Source organism: Leptomonas pyrrhocoris (assembly GCF_001293395.1).
Source record: "Leptomonas pyrrhocoris isolate H10 chromosome Unknown, whole genome shotgun sequence".
NCBI classification, from domain to species: Eukaryota; Euglenozoa; class Kinetoplastea; order Trypanosomatida; family Trypanosomatidae; genus Leptomonas; species Leptomonas pyrrhocoris.
Window position 1 is genome coordinate 109,217 of NW_015438386.1, and position 19,343 is coordinate 128,559.

General features: G+C 57.4%; 4 protein-coding genes across 6 annotated transcripts; all 4 read right to left on the bottom strand.

Annotated features, from left to right (window-relative positions):
• Positions 1-1,175: 1,175 nt before the first annotated feature.
• Positions 1,176-3,150, bottom strand: ABB37_09273 (putative serine/threonine kinase putativeprotein kinase; the record flags this gene model as incomplete). 2 transcript variants are annotated; one of them, XM_015808659.1, is made up of 1 exon in its annotated part: positions 1,176-3,150. In XM_015808659.1, the coding sequence occupies exon 1, from the start codon at positions 2,067-2,069 to the stop codon at positions 1,176-1,178; it is 894 nt and encodes a 297-aa protein (XP_015652710.1). In that variant the 5' UTR covers positions 2,070-3,150. The 2 variants fall into 2 exon arrangements, with proteins under 2 accessions (XP_015652710.1, XP_015652709.1); XM_015808658.1 differs by having other exon boundaries at positions 1,176-2,539.
• A 2,133-nt stretch (positions 3,151-5,283) lies between these two features.
• Positions 5,284-8,389, bottom strand: ABB37_09274 (hypothetical protein; the record flags this gene model as incomplete). Its single annotated transcript, XM_015808660.1, has 1 exon — positions 5,284-8,389. Exon 1 carries the CDS (start codon positions 7,666-7,668, stop codon positions 5,284-5,286), a length of 2,385 nt encoding a protein of 794 aa, XP_015652711.1. The 5' UTR covers positions 7,669-8,389.
• A 1,120-nt stretch (positions 8,390-9,509) lies between these two features.
• Positions 9,510-16,506, bottom strand: ABB37_09275 (putative protein kinase; the record flags this gene model as incomplete). Of its 2 annotated transcripts, none has more annotated exons than XM_015808662.1 (1): positions 9,510-16,506. In XM_015808662.1, exon 1 carries the CDS (start codon positions 13,332-13,334, stop codon positions 9,510-9,512), a length of 3,825 nt encoding a protein of 1,274 aa, XP_015652713.1. In that variant the 5' UTR covers positions 13,335-16,506. The 2 variants fall into 2 exon arrangements, with proteins under 2 accessions (XP_015652713.1, XP_015652712.1); XM_015808661.1 differs by having other exon boundaries at positions 9,510-14,499.
• A 1,017-nt stretch (positions 16,507-17,523) lies between these two features.
• Positions 17,524-18,762, bottom strand: ABB37_09276 (splicing factor ptsr1-like protein; the record flags this gene model as incomplete). The annotated part of the gene is made up of 1 exon (XM_015808663.1): positions 17,524-18,762. The coding sequence occupies exon 1, from the start codon at positions 18,616-18,618 to the stop codon at positions 17,524-17,526; it is 1,095 nt and encodes a 364-aa protein (XP_015652714.1). The 5' UTR covers positions 18,619-18,762.
• Positions 18,763-19,343: the final 581 nt, after the last annotated feature.

Sequence of the window (19,343 nt, forward strand, 5' to 3'; positions counted from 1 at the left end):
CATATGGAAGCACCGGGAGGAGACACTGCTGCATTTACAACGCAAAGGGAAAGAGAAAAAAAGGTAGGAGAGGTGCAGTGGATCTTCAGCCTCCTCACACACACACACACACACACACACACAAACGATGAGAGGGAACAGACAACAACAGTAGATGAGGACGCAGCAGAGTGGAAAACTGACGTGCTCACAACGATACAAGGTGCCAAGTACATTCTTATATACATATATATATCACAAGAAAAAGGAATATATATATAGGAACGTGAACCAATGGATTGCAGTGTGAAGAAACGAGGAAAAACTGGGAGGAACCACCCCGACCAGAGACGCTTGTCCGTCGCCGCTTCTTTCATTCCTTCTTTTCTTTCTTCTTCTGTTGACGGCGCCTCCGATTTCTCTCTCACACACATACATCCGTCGTCCACCTGTTCTTTTGCAATGTACGGCAGCCTTGCCGTGATTCCTCGCATCCAAACCCTTCTGTGCCTTTCGCACCTGAAGAGGCATCTCTACATCGATAAACATTTATGTATAGTTAAAGGAAAAAAGAATAAAGGAGGAAAGGGAAACGGTGAGTGTGCTGCCGCTGCTGATGCCGCTACTGCAGCAGTCGCTTACCTCTACCACATAGTTTCGCTACTGCAATGCCGTACCCTCCTTTCTCTCCGCTTCTCCTTCTCTCGCTACATCGCTCTGTTAGAATCTATGCTTTGAGAATTAAGTGTCCTTCTGCTGTTTTGCTCGTTTCTCGTTTGGAGGGAGGGAGGAAATCAGCGAGTGAGGTCTCGCTCAACGCCGCCGATGTGTGTGTGTGTGTTGAGTGCAGGTGCGCTGCACGTAGGAAAGGTCGAGCTAAAGAAATGCGCTCTCGACTAGCCTCTTCCTTGTTCTTCCCCTGTAGTCCTCGTTCCTCTCCTCCGCCTCCGCCTGCTCCTCCTCCTTGCGTCAGCCGTTCTGCATCTACGCGCGTCGTGGCAGCGGGGCTCCTCACGACACTCCCATGGTCAACTCCGCTGCCGGTGTCATCGCATACACAACTACAAATTCTTTTTTTAAGGAATCTTCACATTGCTTTCCCCCCTTTTTTTAAGGTAAAACAAATTCATTCACACGAATCGTGGCAGACTATTTTGGGTGTGTGTGTGTGTGTGTGTGTGAAAGAGAGTTGCTTGTTACATCTTTCGAATGGCGTTGTTGATCTGCGCGGTGTTTGGTGAGTTGTGGCTACTGCCCTGCGTCAGCATCGCCGGATTCCAATCCACACAGAACCACGGGTGGGCGATGACGCCGTCTAACGAAATGCGCTCCTGCGGATCTACAGTCAGCATCTTCGAAATCAAATCGCGTGCCTCCGCGCTGAAGTGGCGCGCCATGCGAAACTCGCCGCGCTCGATCTTGGTGAAGAGCGCGTTCACGTTTTCATCGTCAAAGGGCAGGTAGCCGGCCATCATCACAAAGAGCACGACGCCGCAGCTCCAGATATCGGCCTTGAGGCCATCGTAGCCCTGCTCCTTCAGCACCTCCGGCGCGACGTAGTTTGGCGTGCCGCACACCGTCTGCAGCATCGTGCCGCCGCCGTTTGCGTTTGTCCGCTGCAGGTTGCTGAGCCCGAAGTCGGATATCTTCAGCGTGTCGCTCGCGTCTAGCAGCAGGTTTTCCGGCTTCAAATCACGATGGGCGATGCCTTGGCGATGACAGTAGTTAATCCCGCTAATCAGCTGATGGAAGTAGTGCCGTGCCGTCGGCTCGTCGAAGCGCTTCGCGCTGGCGATCTTCTCGAACAGCTCTCCGCCCGTCACGAGTTCAAGGACGAGGTAGATGTGGTGGCTCGTCTGCATCACCTCATGCAGCTCGATTATATTCGGTTGGCGCAGCATCTTCATGACGGCAATCTCACGCTTTAGCTGCTCCTCCATGCGTTCTCGCACCAGCTGCTCCTTGTCGATGACTTTGATGGCCCATTCCTTGCCCGTTTCGGTGTCGCGGGCGATCTTTACCTTGGAGAAGTTACCTGTGCCGAGGGTGCGGCCTAACTCGTACTTGCCAAGACGCTTGGGGGCCCCCATGATTGCGGTGCGACGATGGAGAAAGGGGGAAAGACAGGAGGGACGAACGTATTCTTCTTTTACTTTCTTCTTTGCTTCTTTCTCTATTTCTCGAGAGAGAGAGAGAGAGAAGAGAGGAGAGGAGAAGGTGTTGCGTGCAGCCGGCTCTGTTGGATGAAATCCGGGGAGGAGAGCAAAAATATTTGAAGAAGGTAAAGTGTAGCTGGTCGCGGTGCGGTCGTGGGAAGAGGCGGCAACGCTTTCACTCGGTGCAAAGGGGCGGCAACGTCTCCACGCCAATGAGCACACACCCGTAATTTAAAAAAGAAAAGAACCGTACACGAGCACGTTGAAGTCAATTTGGGAAAAAAGGGAATGTTTTGTTTTGTATTGTTTTAACGGTAAAAATCATATATTTACGTCTTCTACTTTTTCTTTTACTGTTGTTATATATTGGTCTTCTGTGGGGTTTGGAGTCTACGGCTGACAGCTGTTTCAGGAGAGAAGTTCGCGGAGCGAAAAGTTGGAAAGAGAGGGAGGGAGCGTGTGTGTGGTCAGGAGGAGAGGGAAGGCAGCGGGAGAGAGAACAGAGTGAGGGATCTTTAGCAGCTTTCTGTTTGTTTGTTTGTTTTTCGGTTACTATGGATGGAGTTTGGTAGGTGATCGGCTCCGCCCTGCACGCCGCATAAAGAGCACTGGGGCGGCGGCCTTTTGTTTTTGATTTCTTCGTTCACCTCTTCTTCCGCTTCGTCTTCCGCAGTCGAAGGACTCAAAACGCCAACGGCGGAAGTCGTCGGCGGCAAATACAGAAAGGAAAGAAGCAGCGCGGTAACGTCGTGAAAACTTCTGCGCAAGAGAGGAGAACCGAGAGGAAGACACAATTCTTTTTTTTCCTTCTTAACAAGACAAATAAATATATATATAAATGTATGTGATAAGAAGGACGCAAGAGAAGACCAAGGTCCGCTTTTTCTCTTCCATTATCGTCACAACAGAGCGCGTTTGGGTGACAATTGGAAATGTTAATAGATACTACTAACAATAATAATTGCGGTGTCTGTGTTGAAGATTAATATACTCGTTTTGTTTGTTTAGGATTTGCTATAGAAAGAAGAACCGGCGGAGAGAGAGAGAAAAAGAAAGAAGGAGCGTTTGGGCAGAGACACGAAAAGCCAAGAAAAAGAAAAATGAAGACGATGGTGCGAAGAGCCGAGGAGGAGACCGGTCCATTCATACCGCAGGGGAACGGCGGGGTTGGTCAACGTACGCAGACGGAGTTCAAGAGGGGGAGGGGGGGGAAGGGAAAGAAGAACAAAAGGAAAGGGAGGAGAACTCCACCGTGGAAACGCTGCAAAAGGGACCTCCTCTTGACACAATTGTTTTCTTTTAGTTTCCCCCAAACACTCCGGTATTTTTGCTGTTATTTATTTCTTCATTTATTTCTTTCGCAGTGGACGCGGCCGACCCCCTGCGTGAAGTACCGCCAACGCGGGCGACTTTCATTGCTCTACGGAAGAAAACCCCACCACAGAGAGAAATTGCTTAGAAACCGGTGAAAGGAGGGTTTGGCCGAGGCAGCACGAAAATGAATGTATACTTTGGTTCTGTTTTTCCTTTAAGAAAACCCAAAAAAGCGTCACCTGTTGTGGCGTTGCTGCGCAGTGGGGAGCGCTCGCATGTGCGTGGGGGGAGGGGGGGGGACGACGAACCGCACACGCGCCACGGCAGCGTCGAGCCACAGCAAAAAGGACCCGGAAACAACAATTGCACGTCGTGGGCGTCCACCACAGCAGTCACGCAGCAGCAATCAAAGACAAAAAAAAAAAGAAAAGGAAAAGAGAAGCAAAGAGAGCGGGCAAACGCAGTGAGAAAGGCGGCGGAAATATAAGATGTACGTGTGGGAGATAAAGAAGGCAACGGAGGGAAATCGACTCTCAACAGAAAGAAAGAAGACGAAGAAAGGGGAAAGGGGAAAAGGAAAAAAAAAGAAAAAAAATCCGTTTCGCACGTCGCACAGCACGGCGTAGAGAAGTCCTATGAAATGGAAAAAGGTAAAAGAGAAGAGAGAGAATAACACACACACACACAGAGACACAGAGAGATAGTGTGTGAGAGAGAGAGAGAGAAGGTGCAGCTGCCAGCGGGGGCTTTTGCTTGTACGCTGCCATGAGAGCGTCGCTGGGCAGCGCACCTGCACGAAACACATTCGCACACAACAACAACAACAACAATTATAATTACCCGCGACAGAAACCGAAAGAGCGAGAGAAAAAACAATCTAACCAACAAACAAACAAAAATTCCTTTTCAAAGCAACGCAGTACCCGCAGGCTGCTGCGACAAACCCAATAAGAAGACGGCTCACGCTGACACAGCGAGGACACAAGGCACACACAACAACAAACATTTATATATATCCAGAGAACACAGAAAAGGTAAAGGTACAAAACCGGTGAAGAAGGAAAAAGTAAAAAAAGAAAATATGCGAAGTTCAGAGAAATGAGAAAATAGAGACAGATGCAATTCATGTACCTGCTTCACGTTTAGAGAGAGGCACCTCGAGTGATGACCCAGGGAGAGAGGGAGCAGAGAAGGAGAAGTAAGAAAACGCTTGTCTCATTAGGCTTTGTCGGGGTGCCCACGGTAATGATAACTATTTTCCCCTCCTCTCTCTCTCTCTCTTTTAATGGTTGCCCGTAGCAGCTACGAAAAGAACCATTATTAAGCAGCACTTAGATCTGGCAACACAACAATGAAAACAGAACTAAAGTAGTACTAAGCAAGAAAATAAGAAAAGAAAGGAAAAACTACTATAGATGCTCTCGCCTGACTTGTCTGATCTCCCCTCTCGTACTCTCCCCACCCTCGAGCTTAACGACCAAGTGCGCATGGTGGATGTTCGCCGGGTGTGGAAAACGAAAAGTCGAAGAAGATGCGGAAGAGGAGGGAACGGAGGGGAAAAGAAATCACACAAAGACTCTAGCAGCAGCAGCAGCAGCAGCGGCAGCGGCAGCGGCAGTCTACGCAGCGCACAAGACGGTGCGACACAGAGCACGAGAGGAAGAGAAATGGGGCAATGTATAAACTCAAACAGGGTGTGGGTACGAAGGACGGAGTTCACGAGGAGAGGGAAAAAAAAGCCGACAGCGGTCTCAGCCTTAGGTCCGCCTGGACACCCACACACTCAAACACACGCACACCTCCTCCTCCTCCTCCTCTTCCTCCTCTCTCTCTCTCACATCACCGCACAGCACTTTGCGTTATCCTTCGTGCTGGCCGCCGGCGGTGGTGTCGGTTGGGCCGGGGCAGTGGCGCCGCTTTTCTCAAACGCACGCCGCTTCTTCGGCTCACTCACGCCCTTCTGTGATGGTGCGGCCGCAGAGGCGGATGATGCCGGAGCGTTTGCGGGCTGCACCGCCTTACCTGCCGGCTCCGCTGCTGCGTCCTCCGTCGTCGTCGCCGTCGTCACTCCGCCCTGCGTCGGAGCCGCGTTGAGACTGTTTGTGGTGGTCGTCACGGCGGCGCTGCCTTCGCGTTGGTGCGCCGTGGCCTCCGCCGCGGTGGTGCGGGATGGGCTGACAGTGGTGGCGACGGCGTCGGCCGCGTCCGCCTCGCGCGCCGGCGACGCGCCGTGGCTGTTGTAGGTGGCTCTTTGATCGGCACTGGCGGCGGGAGAGGGATCGACGCGGACGTCCTCGCCCTCCTTGGCGGGGTGCAGCTCCCGCTGGTGGCGGTGACCACTGCGGGTGAGTACCTGCCCCTGCGGTGTGGCGGAATCGGTCATGGAGGACACCGTCACCTCCGACAGAACCGAGCCGCCCGTCACGGGCGTGTCGGCAGCGCCGTCGTTGTCGTCGTCGGCCTGTCCGCCATGCGCCACCTTGTAGGAGGCGGAGCGGTGCTGCCGGTCGCGCTTCGCCGTGATCTCGCCCAGTTCCAGCCGAGGGACGACCGGCTGATCAGGGGCGCGTCGGGCGTTGTGCTGCGCTTCGCGGTTGGCGCGCTCCTTCAGCACGCTGATCGGGGTGTCGTCCATCGACTCCTCGCCGAACGACTTCCGGCCAACGGCGACATCGTAGTCCGCGCCGGAGCGACGGCCCTCGGTGATGCGATGAACCGCCGTCCCGTTGCTGCTCGCCACGCTCGGCCCGCGCGTCGCGACGGCCGATCCACCAGCGGAGTTGCGCCGCTGCGGCTGCTGCAACCGCTGCTGCTGCTTCTGCTGATAGTCAACGCTGCTGGAGTGGCGGTGCACGGTGTTGCTGGTGAGCGTCGTCGCCGGGACCGCGGCCGCGGCGCCGAGGCTGCCGCCGCGCTGCCCACCAACCGTGTGAGGCGAGGCGTCATCACGAGGCGTCAGCGGGGGGCGACCGCCTTTATCGGGCCCCAGACCGTTTTTCCGCTGCGCCGCGGCAGCACCGCCGCCGTAGCCGTCGAAGCTGACCGGTTGCACCGTGCGGGGCACCGGCTCGTCCTGCGCGTCCCTCGCGCTCCTGGTGAGTTCGCCATCCGCGACGCTGAGGGAGGCGCTGCCGCTGCCGCTGCCGCTGCCGCTGCCGTGGCGGGCGTGGTGCAGCGACTTCCGTCCGGAGCGCGCGCCGGAGGTGATGGGGCTGAGCGACACCGACACGCCCGATTTTGTCAACTCCACCGTGTCGTCGTCGGAGACCGTGACGGTGGTCGCACTCGCCGAGGCCGCCCCGCTCGCGGAGAGACTCCGTCGCTGCACCGGCTGGATGTGCGGGGAGCTGTTTTCCGTCGTGGTCACCGAGGACTTGCGCGATGCCGAGACCCGCGCGCCGCCCCGCACGACCACCACCGGGTTGCCCTGCAGTCGCGTCTCCGCCGTGCGGGCGGCAATGCGTTGCGCCCGCTCCGACATGACCGTCGTCGCCGGCAACGGCACCGGCCGCAGCGTACGTGGTCCAACGCGGCGCCGCCGCAGCGACCACTGCGATGACGTCACACTCGCGACATCGCTCACCTCGTCGTCGTCGTCACGGTCGGCGCTACGCCGCTGCCGCAGTCGCCGCGTTGAGCCGGTCATACTCGCCTCCGAGCCGAGGGAGGCGTGCCGCAGCGACGACTGCGTCTGCGCCATATAACTCGCCGCCCGCTCATACGCGCGGCCGCCGTTGACGCTGCTCAGGCTCGCGTGCTCGCGTTGCAAGAGGTCGAGACTGGCTTGGCGGGAGTGTGCCTGCTTGCGGCGCAGTAAAGCCTCGCTCAGCACGGGTGCCGGTCCGGTCCGTGCCGCGACGTTGCCGCGCTGCATGGTACCATTGTCGCTGTCTGCGACGGCGCCGTTCACCGGCAGCATCTCGGACGTAAGCAATGTCAAGGCGGAGTCGGACGATTCGCGATTCGTGAACTCGCGCGTGGAGAGGCCGAGGCTAGTGCTCGTGGCGAAATCGGTTTCTGGCAGTTGGGTCCTCTCCAGTGCTCCGACTTTATCAGGCCCGCCGGCGTTGATGTTCGCCGCCGCAGCAGGAGCAGCAGCAGCGGCAGTGGTGGCGGCTTCGCGGTGGGGAGAAGGAAGAAGGCGGGTGTCAGGGTCCACGGCGTGCTCGGAGTTGCTGTGCTGGTGCGCCCTGCTTGCCGCAATGTCGTGCACCTCCATAAAGGAGTGGGCGCTGGCACACGACGAGTGATGGGGGGAGGAAAGGGAACAAATGAAGGAAGTGCAGTGAGCGGGGAAACAGTACCAAAAAAAGCCCTCGCGATCAGATCGGGCGCGATGCGGGCGTGCGGCTTCGGATGCCGGAAGAAGGTGAACGCTCCACGGCCGTGAGTGCTTTTTCTTCTTTCCTCTTCTGCGGTTCGTTACTCGAGGCTCACGGGAAAAGCGCACGGGGCGTGACGGAAGAAATGACGATGTTGTCTCTTGTTGTTGTTTTTAAAGGATGGAAGGCGGTGCCGAGGGAGGAAATTTCTAGGTAAGAAAAGTGGAGAATCTCTAAAAATATATATGTTGATGTGTGTGTGTGTGTGCACCGACAGGGACAAGAACTCGCAACGTGAAGTGAAAAGGTTTATTTTCTTCTTTCTTCTTTGTTGATGTTGTGGAATACTAAAAGATCGACAAGGCCAAATGCATCGACGTACTTGTGAAGGGAGTTGGCGAGTTCAGCGCTGCCCTCCGCTGTCGTGTGCCCGACAGCTCTTCGGTTTTTCCTCCTCGCTATTTAAGTTGTTGTCGTCGTCGTCGTTTCTGCTTTGCTCTCTGCTTCCCAGAAAAGGCAGCTCAAACACGAAACGAAACTTGCTCGATGAAAAGCGATGCAGAAGAAGGAAGAAAAAGGGGAAAAAAAAGGAAGCGTGGAGTGAAAAGGCGGTGTTGCTGAACGGAGAGGGGAGGGGAGTGGCGTGAAGAGGAGGAGGAGGATGGAGGAGGAGGATGGAAGACAAGAGAGAGAAGAGAGGGAGAAGAATATGTTGCCTCTTCTCTTTATTAATAATAATAATAGAACCGAAAGAGGAAAGAGGGGGTTTCATTGCTGCGCTCTTATCTCTTTCTCTTTCTCCTTTGACGTTTGTCGCGGCGACGACTGCTCGTAAGGTACGAGGGAAAGCGAGATTGCAGAAACCTGTACAGCGCCGCGTCGCCGAGGGTGCAGAGAGCGCACACACACACAGAGAGAGAGAGGGATAATCAAATTTGTTTATCATTGCAATACAGAGCCCTCTTTTATCCAAGTGTAGTCGTCCTTTCCGCCTCTTCTTTTTTCATTTGCGCGGGGTTTTATTGTCACTATTATCATTTTAGCGTGTTTGCTGGTTCGTCAACGTCCCTTTCCTTCGCTTTCAGCGCATGTATGTAGCCATTCTGCCGTGTAAAACTCGCGCGTACGTCCCTGCAGAAATTCATCACAGTCAAATACATCGGGCTCTTTTTCTTCTTTCATTGATTTTCTGAAAGGGCTGCTGCCGCGCACATCCTTTTTCCTCCTTTAGAAAATCCTCCGTTACAGCGGCGGCAGCAGTGGCAAAAGAGAAATAAATTTTAAAGAAAGGACAGCACACTCTGCGTCTCGAGCAATCGACAAGCACCAAACCTTTTGGGGGGCAAACCTTCTCCGTAAAGCATCGTGTTCAACACGCTCTTCTCTCTTTCCTCTTTTTATCGTTGATGGGCCACATCACCGATCAGCGGTCAACCGTCGCACACAGAAACGAGACGCAAGCAGAGGGAATGAGAGAGGACAACGAGACTGATTTTGATCGGCAGAGGTGGCAGGCTGCATCGCCGCGCAGTCCCGCGCCGTTGAGGAGAGAAATATGAAAACAAGCATTTTAGAAAAAAGGAAAAGAGAAAGTGCAGTACTGCTATTTTTTTCCGCAACAAGAAATTTCCAGCTCAGCCGCGCAACGCACGGTGATTTTATTTTCTTTTGGTGAGGAGGGAGGCCGCCGAACGAGGCACCTGCGCATTGTGCTCTCTCCCCAGTCGGTGAGAGACGGTCAGCTTGGCGGAGGTGCGTTTTTGCAGGCCGGCGCAGGCGGCAGCCACCGCAGGTGTTTTGCGTATGGATGTGTCATAAACGGATGCCGCAGCAACGCGGTCGCCGTGGGCCGCTTCTCGGGGTCCACCTGGCAGCACAGCAGCAGAAAGTCGCGGTAGAGGCCGAACTGCACCGCCTCGTCGCCCTTGCCGGCCTGCTGCAGCGCCACGAGCTCCGCCACGGTGGGCAGCCCCTGCGGCGGGGTGCCGGCTTTGCTCACGCGGAAGAGGAACACAAACGGGTTCACGTGCGGCTTCACCTCCCAGATCTGCCGGTCCAGCATCTCAATACCGACGCAGCCAAGTGACCAAATGTCAGCGGCCAAGGCGGACCGCACCGTGCCTTGGATCACCTCCGGGGCCATGTATGACGGGGACCCGACCGGGCAATCGGCCTCCGCAGCGCCGGCGGCGGCCACGGCGGCATGGTCAGCCGGAGCACCGGTGCTGCTGCCGAAGTCCGACAGCTTCACACGGCCGTTCTTGGTGACCAAGATGTTCTCCCCTTTGATGTCGCGGTGGGCGATGGAGAGGCGATGTAAGTACTGCAGGCCGTGCAGAATCTGGCGCATGTACTGCTGGATAGACAGCAGCGTCAGCGCACCGAAGCGCTCCACCAGTGAGTGAATCGTGCCGCACTCCACGTACTCGGTGAACACGCGCAGGTCGCGCGTCGTGGCGTTCAGCGAGCTGCCGAGGAATCGAATGATGTTCTTGTGTCGCGTCGCGCACAGCACGTCCAGCTCACGCTGCAGGCACGCCAGCTCCTCGGGGGGCACCTCCTCACCCACCGTCATCACCTTCACCGCCACCATTAACGGACCGCGCTGCGTTTGGAGGAGGCCGAGGTAGACGGAGCCGAAGGTGCCACGGCCGATGAGGTTGCCCAGTTGGATGTGCTCCAGGTCCTCCATGGTCACCTCATCCATCTTGTGACGCCGCACCAACGAGGAGCGCGAGGTCTGCACGCTAGACTGGCTCGGGGTGCGACAGAACAAACCCGCCGGCTGTGCGGCACTGCTGCAGGTGGCTGGCGCACGGTAGGCATCGAGCGCCACGGAGTTGAGGTAGCCGCCGGCGCCGGTGGAGGTGGTGGTGTTGTTCGCGGTATCGGCCGTGGAGGCGGCCGACGCAGCGAGGGGCTCCGCATGGCGGTGGCGGCCGCCTCCGTCTGTGCCACCCGTCCCTTGTGGGCTGCGCTCGTGTCTCGGCGTGGTACCAGCAGCAGCGCTCTTTCCGCGCGGTTCGGCGGAGGGGCCGCGACGAGCACCGGTGCCATGAGCAAGCCCGCTGCCGACGCTGCCGCCGCTGGTGTCTGGTGAGGCAAGGACGGTGCCGCCGCCCGCGCTGTTCGCCTCCAATCCAAGAAGGCTCAGCACGTCTGGGTGCCGCACGTAGAACGGGCTCCGCTCCACCGCCTGCAGGAAGAGCTCTACTTCGGCGCGACGCTCCTCGGTGAAGGCGTCCGTCGCGAAACGCAGGCTGGGCAGCCGCTTGTTGGGGCATGCCGGCAGCTCAGCCCCGGCGATCATCTTCACTCGCTCCAGGGCAGGAATGATCTGCGAGTATAGCCTACACTCCCGTGCGACAACTGCGAGACCGGACGGGCGGTCTCGCACGACAATGCGGAACGCAATTTTCTTCACCTCGGTACGTCCTCCGGTGGCGGCCGAGTCCGCCGCTATGCCCCGTCGCGGGCGGGCGTTGGCGCCGAGCACACCCACCCCACCATACGCGTCACTGCTGCTGCGCTGTCGGAGGTGACGCGTAACGGTGAAGGCGCCAGAGACGCCGCCCATCCCCACCTGTCGCTGGTACCCATCATTGCCGCTGCTGTGCAGGGGCGTGGTGGAGTCGGAGCGCGGAGTGTTGCTGCTGCTGCACACGCTGCTCGCCGTGCCCTTACGCCTCGGGGAGGACGCGGCCCCGGTCGCAGCAGCAACGGCGGTGGCGTCGATGCCGTCGGTTGGCGGCGGCGGCGCGAGCTCGACAGTGAGATGGATCGCATCTAGACTGCGCACCGCGCAAGGGGCCAACGGATCGACGTGTGTGCTCCGGTGGGCTTTTCGACGGCCGGTTACCCTGTTCCTCGCCTTCCTTCTCGTCGGACGTGCGGTGGCGCTGGGCGGTGCGGCGGCTCCCTCCACGGAGGCCGGCGAGGAGGAGAGAGACGAGGAGCGCACACGATCAGACTCGCTGCCGGAGGAGGAGGAGGAGGACGACGATGAGGGAGATGCGCCCGACGAGGCCGACCTACCGCAGCCGCGTGCATCCGCCGTGCCCTCCATACCGGTGCGGTCGGTGCGCGGCATGCGGCGCAGCGAGGATGTTTCACTGCAGCTCGCCGTCTGCCCACCTGGCCTCGCGGAGTGGCCGTTTGTCGGGGCCGGCGGCACCGCGGAGCAGGTCCCTGTTGAGGCCTGCGTGAGGAACGACGCCGTGCGCAGGTGGGCGTCGCCGGCCAGGCTGCTGGTAGACGGCGCGTGCGCCTTGCGTGCCGGCAGCCGCGTCGACGAGCGCCGCTCCAGCAGCGAGGACGACGAGGACCCCGCCCGGCTGCCCGCACGGGGAGCGAGCGGGTTGGCGCTGAAGTCTGCCGTCATGTTTGGCGACGGACTTGCGGTGCGCGCTGCGTCAAAGACCACTCCTGACAAGGACGCGGTGTGGCAAGGCCGTGGTGGGCTCGACTGCGCGGCGCCGACAGTCCACGGGCTGGTGTCCGCTAGCGGGGTACCCGGCGGCGACGCGTACGGGTCTTTCGTCGGCTCCAGCGGTGGCAGCGGGCCGCCGTGGACAACGCCGCTGAGGCTTTCCGACGGCGTGTCGTCCTCCTCGATGCAGCGCACAGTGGTAGGCGCAGCACCAGCGCCGTTGGTCTTGACGGTCTCCTCGGATGGGGAGCCAGACGGCGGCATCGGCGGCGGGGCGGAAACGCCGCCCGTCTCGCGGATCGCCAACGACGCCGTCGATGCACCAGCGGGGCTCGTCAGCGGGCGACGGCGTGGTAGGCGCCGCGGCAGACCATCGGCGATGGGAGCGGCGCTGCGGGGACCCGTGGGCCCCTGTGCCGCATCGGCGGCGTCGCCAAGAGCGGCCCGGGTGCGGGGGACCGGCGGCGGCGCTGCGTGACCTGCGGTGTTGATGGCGGCCGGCCGGTGCAGACCTGACGACGCGCTTACGGGCTGCCGCGTCTGCGCAGGAGGCACGGTGTCACCAGCGACGGGCGCCGCGGCGTTGTTGACACTGCGCTGACTCATCGTTGAGGGGGAGGGGTAAGTCCGCTCACTCCCCACCGCGTCCCCTGCGGTGCTGCAGCCGTCGGCGTCGCGGCTCTTCTTGCCGTGTCGCGCGAACTTCACGGCGGCCCTGAAAATGGCGGTGCCGCTGATGTACTCCTCGATGGGGCGGCGAGCAGCGCCGCTGCTGCCGCCGGAGTCGAGCGTGCCGCTCACGCTTTCGTTGGGCGGCAGCGCGGACGACGACGGCGAGTGCGACAGCACCACCGTCGTGGAGAAGGAGTCTCCCGGGGGTGCGGTGGAGGAGGTTTCCCCGCCACCGGCCGTCGGAGAGCTGCCGTCGACGTGCGAGAGATGCTGCGACTTCGGCTGCCCGTGCACGTGGCGGAACCGTTTGCTGGCCGACCTCCCAATGCAGCTCGGACACTTTAAACCAGATTTGCGGAGGACGAGGTGGTCTCGAACCCGCCCGCACACCACACAAAACGCGGCGGATCCGCCGCCGGCCGAGGCGCGTAACGGGACGCCGACGTGTGTCGCGGCGTCCATACTCCGTGTCGGATCAACTTCGCCAAGCTCGCACAGCAGCGAAAAGAAAAGGAGGAGAATAATGCTTTTGGAAAGAGTAAAAAAAAAGGAGCAAGCACCACCAAATCGAGACAGCGAGTTTGTTCGCCGGAGCACCTCCTCTGTGCAGCGTCCCGCCTTTCGGAGGAAACCCAAAAGAAAGAAAAAATGGAGGGCGAAAAGACGAGCGAGGAAGAGGAACGCCGACGGCGGCGTATCAGACGTACAGACTAAAACCTCACGTCTGCGGGGGGGTAAAGGAAAGAAGAAGGATGAAGTGAAAAAACACCATCGCCGGCGCTCGGCAAGAGAGCGACGCGGCGGCACAACAGTAAAGAAAGAAACAAGTGTCAGAGAGGTTGACGAACGATGTCGCACGGCAGTACAAAAGAATTTGAAATTCAAAACCAAAAAGGAACGCAGAGGTGCACAACCGTGCAGAACACTTTTTATCCTACAAGAAGTGAAGGAAAGAATCCACGGGTGAAAGGCGCAGCTATTTTTTGTTTGCTGGATTGCTTGCTTTTTTCCCCAGTTCTACAGCGGAGCGCAGCGAATAGTGATAAGGAAGCAAAACAGAAGAAGACGAGCAAAAATTTAAAAAAAAATAGTACGTTAGTCACCGCGCGCCCCTTTTCTCATGTGCACCAGGTGGCAAGCTGTCAACAAAGATGCGTTCTCGCTAGGCATGAAGCTTGTGGATACATCCACCAGCAGAAAGAGCGGTGCGATCAGCCCACTTCTCAGGTGTTTTCGACACCGCCAGAGGAGAGAGGGGGTGGGAGGGAGAAGAAAAAGAAAAGGACAGGCGGGAAATATATATATGAAAGATGAAGCGGAGTGCCATGCAACACCAGAGCACCTCCTCTTCTGTCTCACTATCTCACACAGGCACGCACGATTGGTGGGAGGAGCAAAAGGAGAGAAAAAGGAAAACAGCAAAAACGCTCCGTTGCTTTTCTTGGAAAGGCCGCGTAGAAGGTCTTCCTTTATCGCTTGAACTATCTATCCGTATCTATATATCTATATATGTATAGATATATCGCTGTTTCTTTAAGGTTATATGTTACAACGCGACCATAGGGTGACAGTGCGGTTGCTTAGCTACGCGAGAGGCGAGTCGGCAACGTTCCGAGACAGTTCATTCTGTATACATATGTGTATATGAGTGTGTGTGTGTTCGTTGATGGATGCGTGCAGAAGGGGAATACGCATGATAAGGAGGTAAAAACAAAAAGTATCGCAACACCAGAAGTTGACGTTGTACGCGAAGATGCATTCAGCCCCGGGCGAAAGGCGGAAGAGCGGCGCGGCGTGGTAAGGACAAGCACCGCAACGAGTGCGAGGTGGACGAAGCCAAGAAAAGACACAGAAACACCGGAGGAGAGAGAGTGGGGGGGGAGAAAGAAGAACGTGCGTTGCGTTGAGGGAAGAGAACAGGGGGAGGGGGAAGGAACGCGCCGAGATCGACACACACGCGGAAACAGGAGGAGAGGAGAATCGGGACCGATCTTCTCTTGCGCATTGCGTTGCTAAAACCCAGCCAGATATACATCCATCCACTTCTTCCTTCTCCCGTCCCATCTCGAAAAGCACTCCGGACTACCACCACGTGAGTCGCGCCTACGTCAACCCTCACCACCTGTTGTGGACACAGTTGCACAGTGCAACCTGTACGGCCAGGCGGGGAGGGAGAGAAGTCAAATGCGCTCGAGGTCGCGCACTTCACGTTCCTTTCTCTTTTCCTTTTCCTTTTCCTTTGTTTTCATGAGGTACACCGTGGCGCCTGCACGTCACATGAAGGCAAAATCACCTCCTCAAAAGAGCCCTTGCTTCACCACCGCTGTTACAGTAATTTATGCAGACGTGAGTATTGCAACTACCCTTCCTCCTACAAAACTATTCCTCACTCATCCGTCAAATTGCCTTTTGTCGTTTATTGAAACGTCCATCAACACAAAAGGGGGAAAAAAAACTCGCGGCTCTCCCTCTCTTAAGAGGACTCTGACTTTACTTCTTTCTTCTTTCTCTTTATTAATTAAACACCCTCAACCAGTCCCACGAAACCTTCTCTATTCTGAATAGGCAGAAAGAGAAGTAGATGTATTGATCGACTCCTTCTGCTTCGCCCAAGGTCTCCGTCGCAGCACGGAACGCCACAACACTGCTTAAGAACAAAAAAAAAACGAGGAACACACACTCACACTCACACACACACACGCACACGCACCGAGAAGAAGAAGAAAGGAGAACACAACTCTTTTTCCTTTCGCCGTGTCAATGAATGGCGTCCACGCAGGTGCGGCGTCGGCCGCGGGCAACACCGGCACCCCTCGCTGAGAGCGCGAGTTCAACACTGCAAGCGAGAGAGAGGAGAAACACCGCTACAGCTGCTTTACGGGCTGTTATTCGATTCTGCTTCCCCGAGGCCGCGCCGTGTTTCGCACACGCAGCTGCGCAACCCCCGTTTTCCTTTTGTCACTTTTATTATTCTTCTTCTTCTCGTGACTCTGCATGCCTTCATCAAACTAATGGCGTTCTACGGAGCAGCGCTCGAGACGAGCAGCTGACCGCCGACTGCGGTGATTGGCGGCGATGCGAAGTGCGAGTACATGCCGGAGAGAAGGACTAGAAAAAATAAGAAAGCGAGAGGATGACAGGGCTCTTCGCAAGACGTTAGTAGATGGCGATTGGGACGACAGTCATGAGAAGACTGAATACGAGTTTCCCTTTTGCAGCGCCGTTTCTTCTTCTTTTGAGGGATTGGCCGAATTTCTCCTTTTTTCTCTTTAGACGAACATCAGAGTCAGCTGGGGTGCTGCAGGTTCTCACTGTTTCTTCACACGCACACACACACACATACGTTTCGTGTCAGCCGGGTGTGCTTCTCCGCATATTTTCCGGGGGAGGCGAGGGACGCATCGGCCCCTCAAAATACTAAAATTAAAAAAGTGAGAACTTGCCTAGCATGTGGTTCGGGGGCAGGTCGCGAAACGTTAAACACGTACGGGGGACGAACGCACCTTTGATGAAAGACGCACCGCGGCAAACGTCTTCATTCTTTTTCATTTCGACTTCGTCACCGTCGTTTCTGCGAACACGTGCCGGCGCGCGGAGGTCCTGAGGCGTGCGCGGTCACAACTCCGTCCACAACTACAAACATATATATATATATTAGTAATAATAACAACAACAGTAATGTAATTTAGAAGGGAGAGAAGAAAACAAAAAAAAAAGGTGTTGGCTGCCGTGATCTGAAGCGATGGTGCGCACCAGTGCTGTGACGTCAACGGCAGTTGTTCGAATGCATTCGACATGAAGAGCGTCGAACCCCAAGAAGCATCACGGCTCACACAGACAGAAAATATATAGAATGCATGGAAGTGAGCGGAGGTTGAGCGTTGTCTCCTCTCCACAAAGGACCTCGCACACACACACGTAGTCGCTCCTGACCCTGTTACACAGTATTTTTTCCTGTTTTGTCTTGTCTCAGCCTTTTTCCCCCTTTCCCATGTCCGCAAGCGGCGGTAAAACATCAAAAAAGGAAGGGGGTGGGAATGGGAGCGGGAGCACACACCCTACGCGGGAGCCGCCACAGCGCTCCAGTACGTCCGCAGAACAGCCGCGACCGTCCCACAGGCACACCGCGGATGTGTGCCGACGTCGCGAAGCAGCCGCGAGGGTTTTGGATCGAGTGAGAGGAAGGGACAGCGGCAAGACTGTTGGCTTCGTTGCTGTGTGTTGTTTGCTCATCTGCTACCCTTCTCAACGCAGTCCGACAGCGCACCCGACAAGAGTTGACCGGAAAGGGGCGAGGGGGGGAGAAGAGGGAGGGACAGAAGGGAGCAGTCGCACCCTCCACTTTGCGTCGGCGGTGAGGCGCGGCGCGCGTGCAGACAGCATAACCAACAGCGAAAGAGAAAAGGGAAGAAGGCGAGGAATAAAACACGCAAAACCACGCGTTCCATTTCGGCCTTTCACTTTACTCTCCTCTGCCTTCCCGCTCCTTCCTCTCACCCTCCAGCCTCAACGTCGCCACGCAGATCCACACCGGCCCACGTACCTTCAAACACCACAATCTAAAAGGGAGGGGGTGCAACAATACGGCTCTTCTCCCACTCCCTCTCCCTTACTCTTTCCCGAGTAGAGGTGACGGGCCGCAGACAGCACCTCAACGGCGGTCACGGCGGTCGCCACGACGATCATCACGGCGGTCGCCACGGCGATCATCACGGCGGTCGCCACGGCGATCATCACGGCGGTCGCCACGGCGATCATCGCGGCGGTCATCTCGACGCCCACGACGCCCCTCGCGACGGCGCTCACGCGAGTCGACCGACTCGGACGAGTAGCTGCGCCGGCCGCGGCTGTGGGAGCGGGAAGAGCTGCGCGACGACGGCGTGTAGCTGCGACGCGTGCGACGGCGGTCACGACGGCCGCCATCGCGACTCCCGCTGCGTCGCCGCCGCGAGGAAGGGAGGACGTCCCGCCGGTCGTCGCGTCGCGGGCTGCGCTCGCCGCGTCGCGCCGCTGTCTCCCGCTCCCGCTTGCGCCGCAGCATGCTCACCATCGCGACGAGCCGCACGTCCTCTATGACGGTGTCGTTCAAGTCCGCCACGACCTTCTGCGTGTCCGCTGGCGTGTGCACATCCACGTACACGCAGTAGCCGCGACGCTCCATTTTAATAATAGGGCACAGCTTCTCGATTCGGGCGCGGAGGGTATCGTCGGTGATGGCGCCGCCCTTCGGACCGAGGTTGATGAACACCTGGCAGCCTCCGTTGGCGGCGACCTCGCTGCGGTTGCTGACGCGGGTCTCCTCCCGCTCCTTGCGCTTCTGCTGTGCCTCGCTCAGGGTCTGCTTGCTCATCTGCACAGACAGGCGAATCGTCTCCTTGAAGGTGGAGTTGTCTAGCTCCGCGATGAGGTGGCGCGCCTCCTCGACGGTCGTGGTGTCGGCGAAGGCGCAGCGGCCACGCAGGCGGATGTCGTGGATGTTGGCCGGGTTGAGGGCCTTGGACCGGAGGAGATCCAAAAGCTCGTCCGCCTTGACGGAGCGGCCTTCCGGGCCGAGGCCGATGAAGAGAGACGCCACCTCGCGTGCCGCCTCCTGAGAGGACGGGTAGGCGGCGGCGGCGACGGCGGTGCTGCCGTTCTCCACCGGCGGCGCCGGCTCCGGCAACTTCATGGAGTTCGAGCTGCTGCGGCTGGAGCTGCGGCTGCCAGCCGGGGACCGGCTTGCACTACGACTGGCGGACTGCGACATGAACGCAAAAGCCTCAAGATGACGGCGGCAGGTATGGTTGTAGAAATAGTAATAGTAACAGTAAAATGAAGAAGAAGGGACGAGCTAGAACGAGACAACAACGAAACAGAGGGTTAAAGATGAGGTAAAGGGAAAAAATAATTCTGTTGATTGCGGTGATGATGTTGTTGCGGGGCGGTGTGTGGGTGCCGTCGACCAAAGTATGTCGCAATGCGGTGATGAGGAAGAAGAGAGGGAGATGTAGACACGAATAGTTGATGCACGCAAGACAGAAATTTCATCCGTTGAAACCCGATTGAGAGGCACAGCGAGAGATCATTCAAAAAGAAAAAGAGTACGTGTCGATGCGCGAGAGTGGCATGGGACACACGAGAGCGCCGGTGCGTCTCCCACATAAGAGCGCAGTGCCCCTCCCCCCCCCCCTTTCCCTCGCAGCTCTGGAGACGCACTTGGGCCTGCACCTCCCCAAGAAAAAAAAAGCTCCATATGTGTCGCGGAGCGTTAACGTCACCAGCGGCCTTACAACATGACGTCACAGTACACAACGAACCGCTTCTTACAATGTGGCTTTCCTCTTTGTTTTCCATTTCGTTTTGGCGTTGGTGTTCTTGCTCTTCTCTTCTCCCTTGTGTGTGCGTGTGCTGCTCCCTTGCCGTCTTCATTGGCGAGGTGAGAAAGAGAGAAGGAGAAGTACATACATGTATATATATATATATATATATATA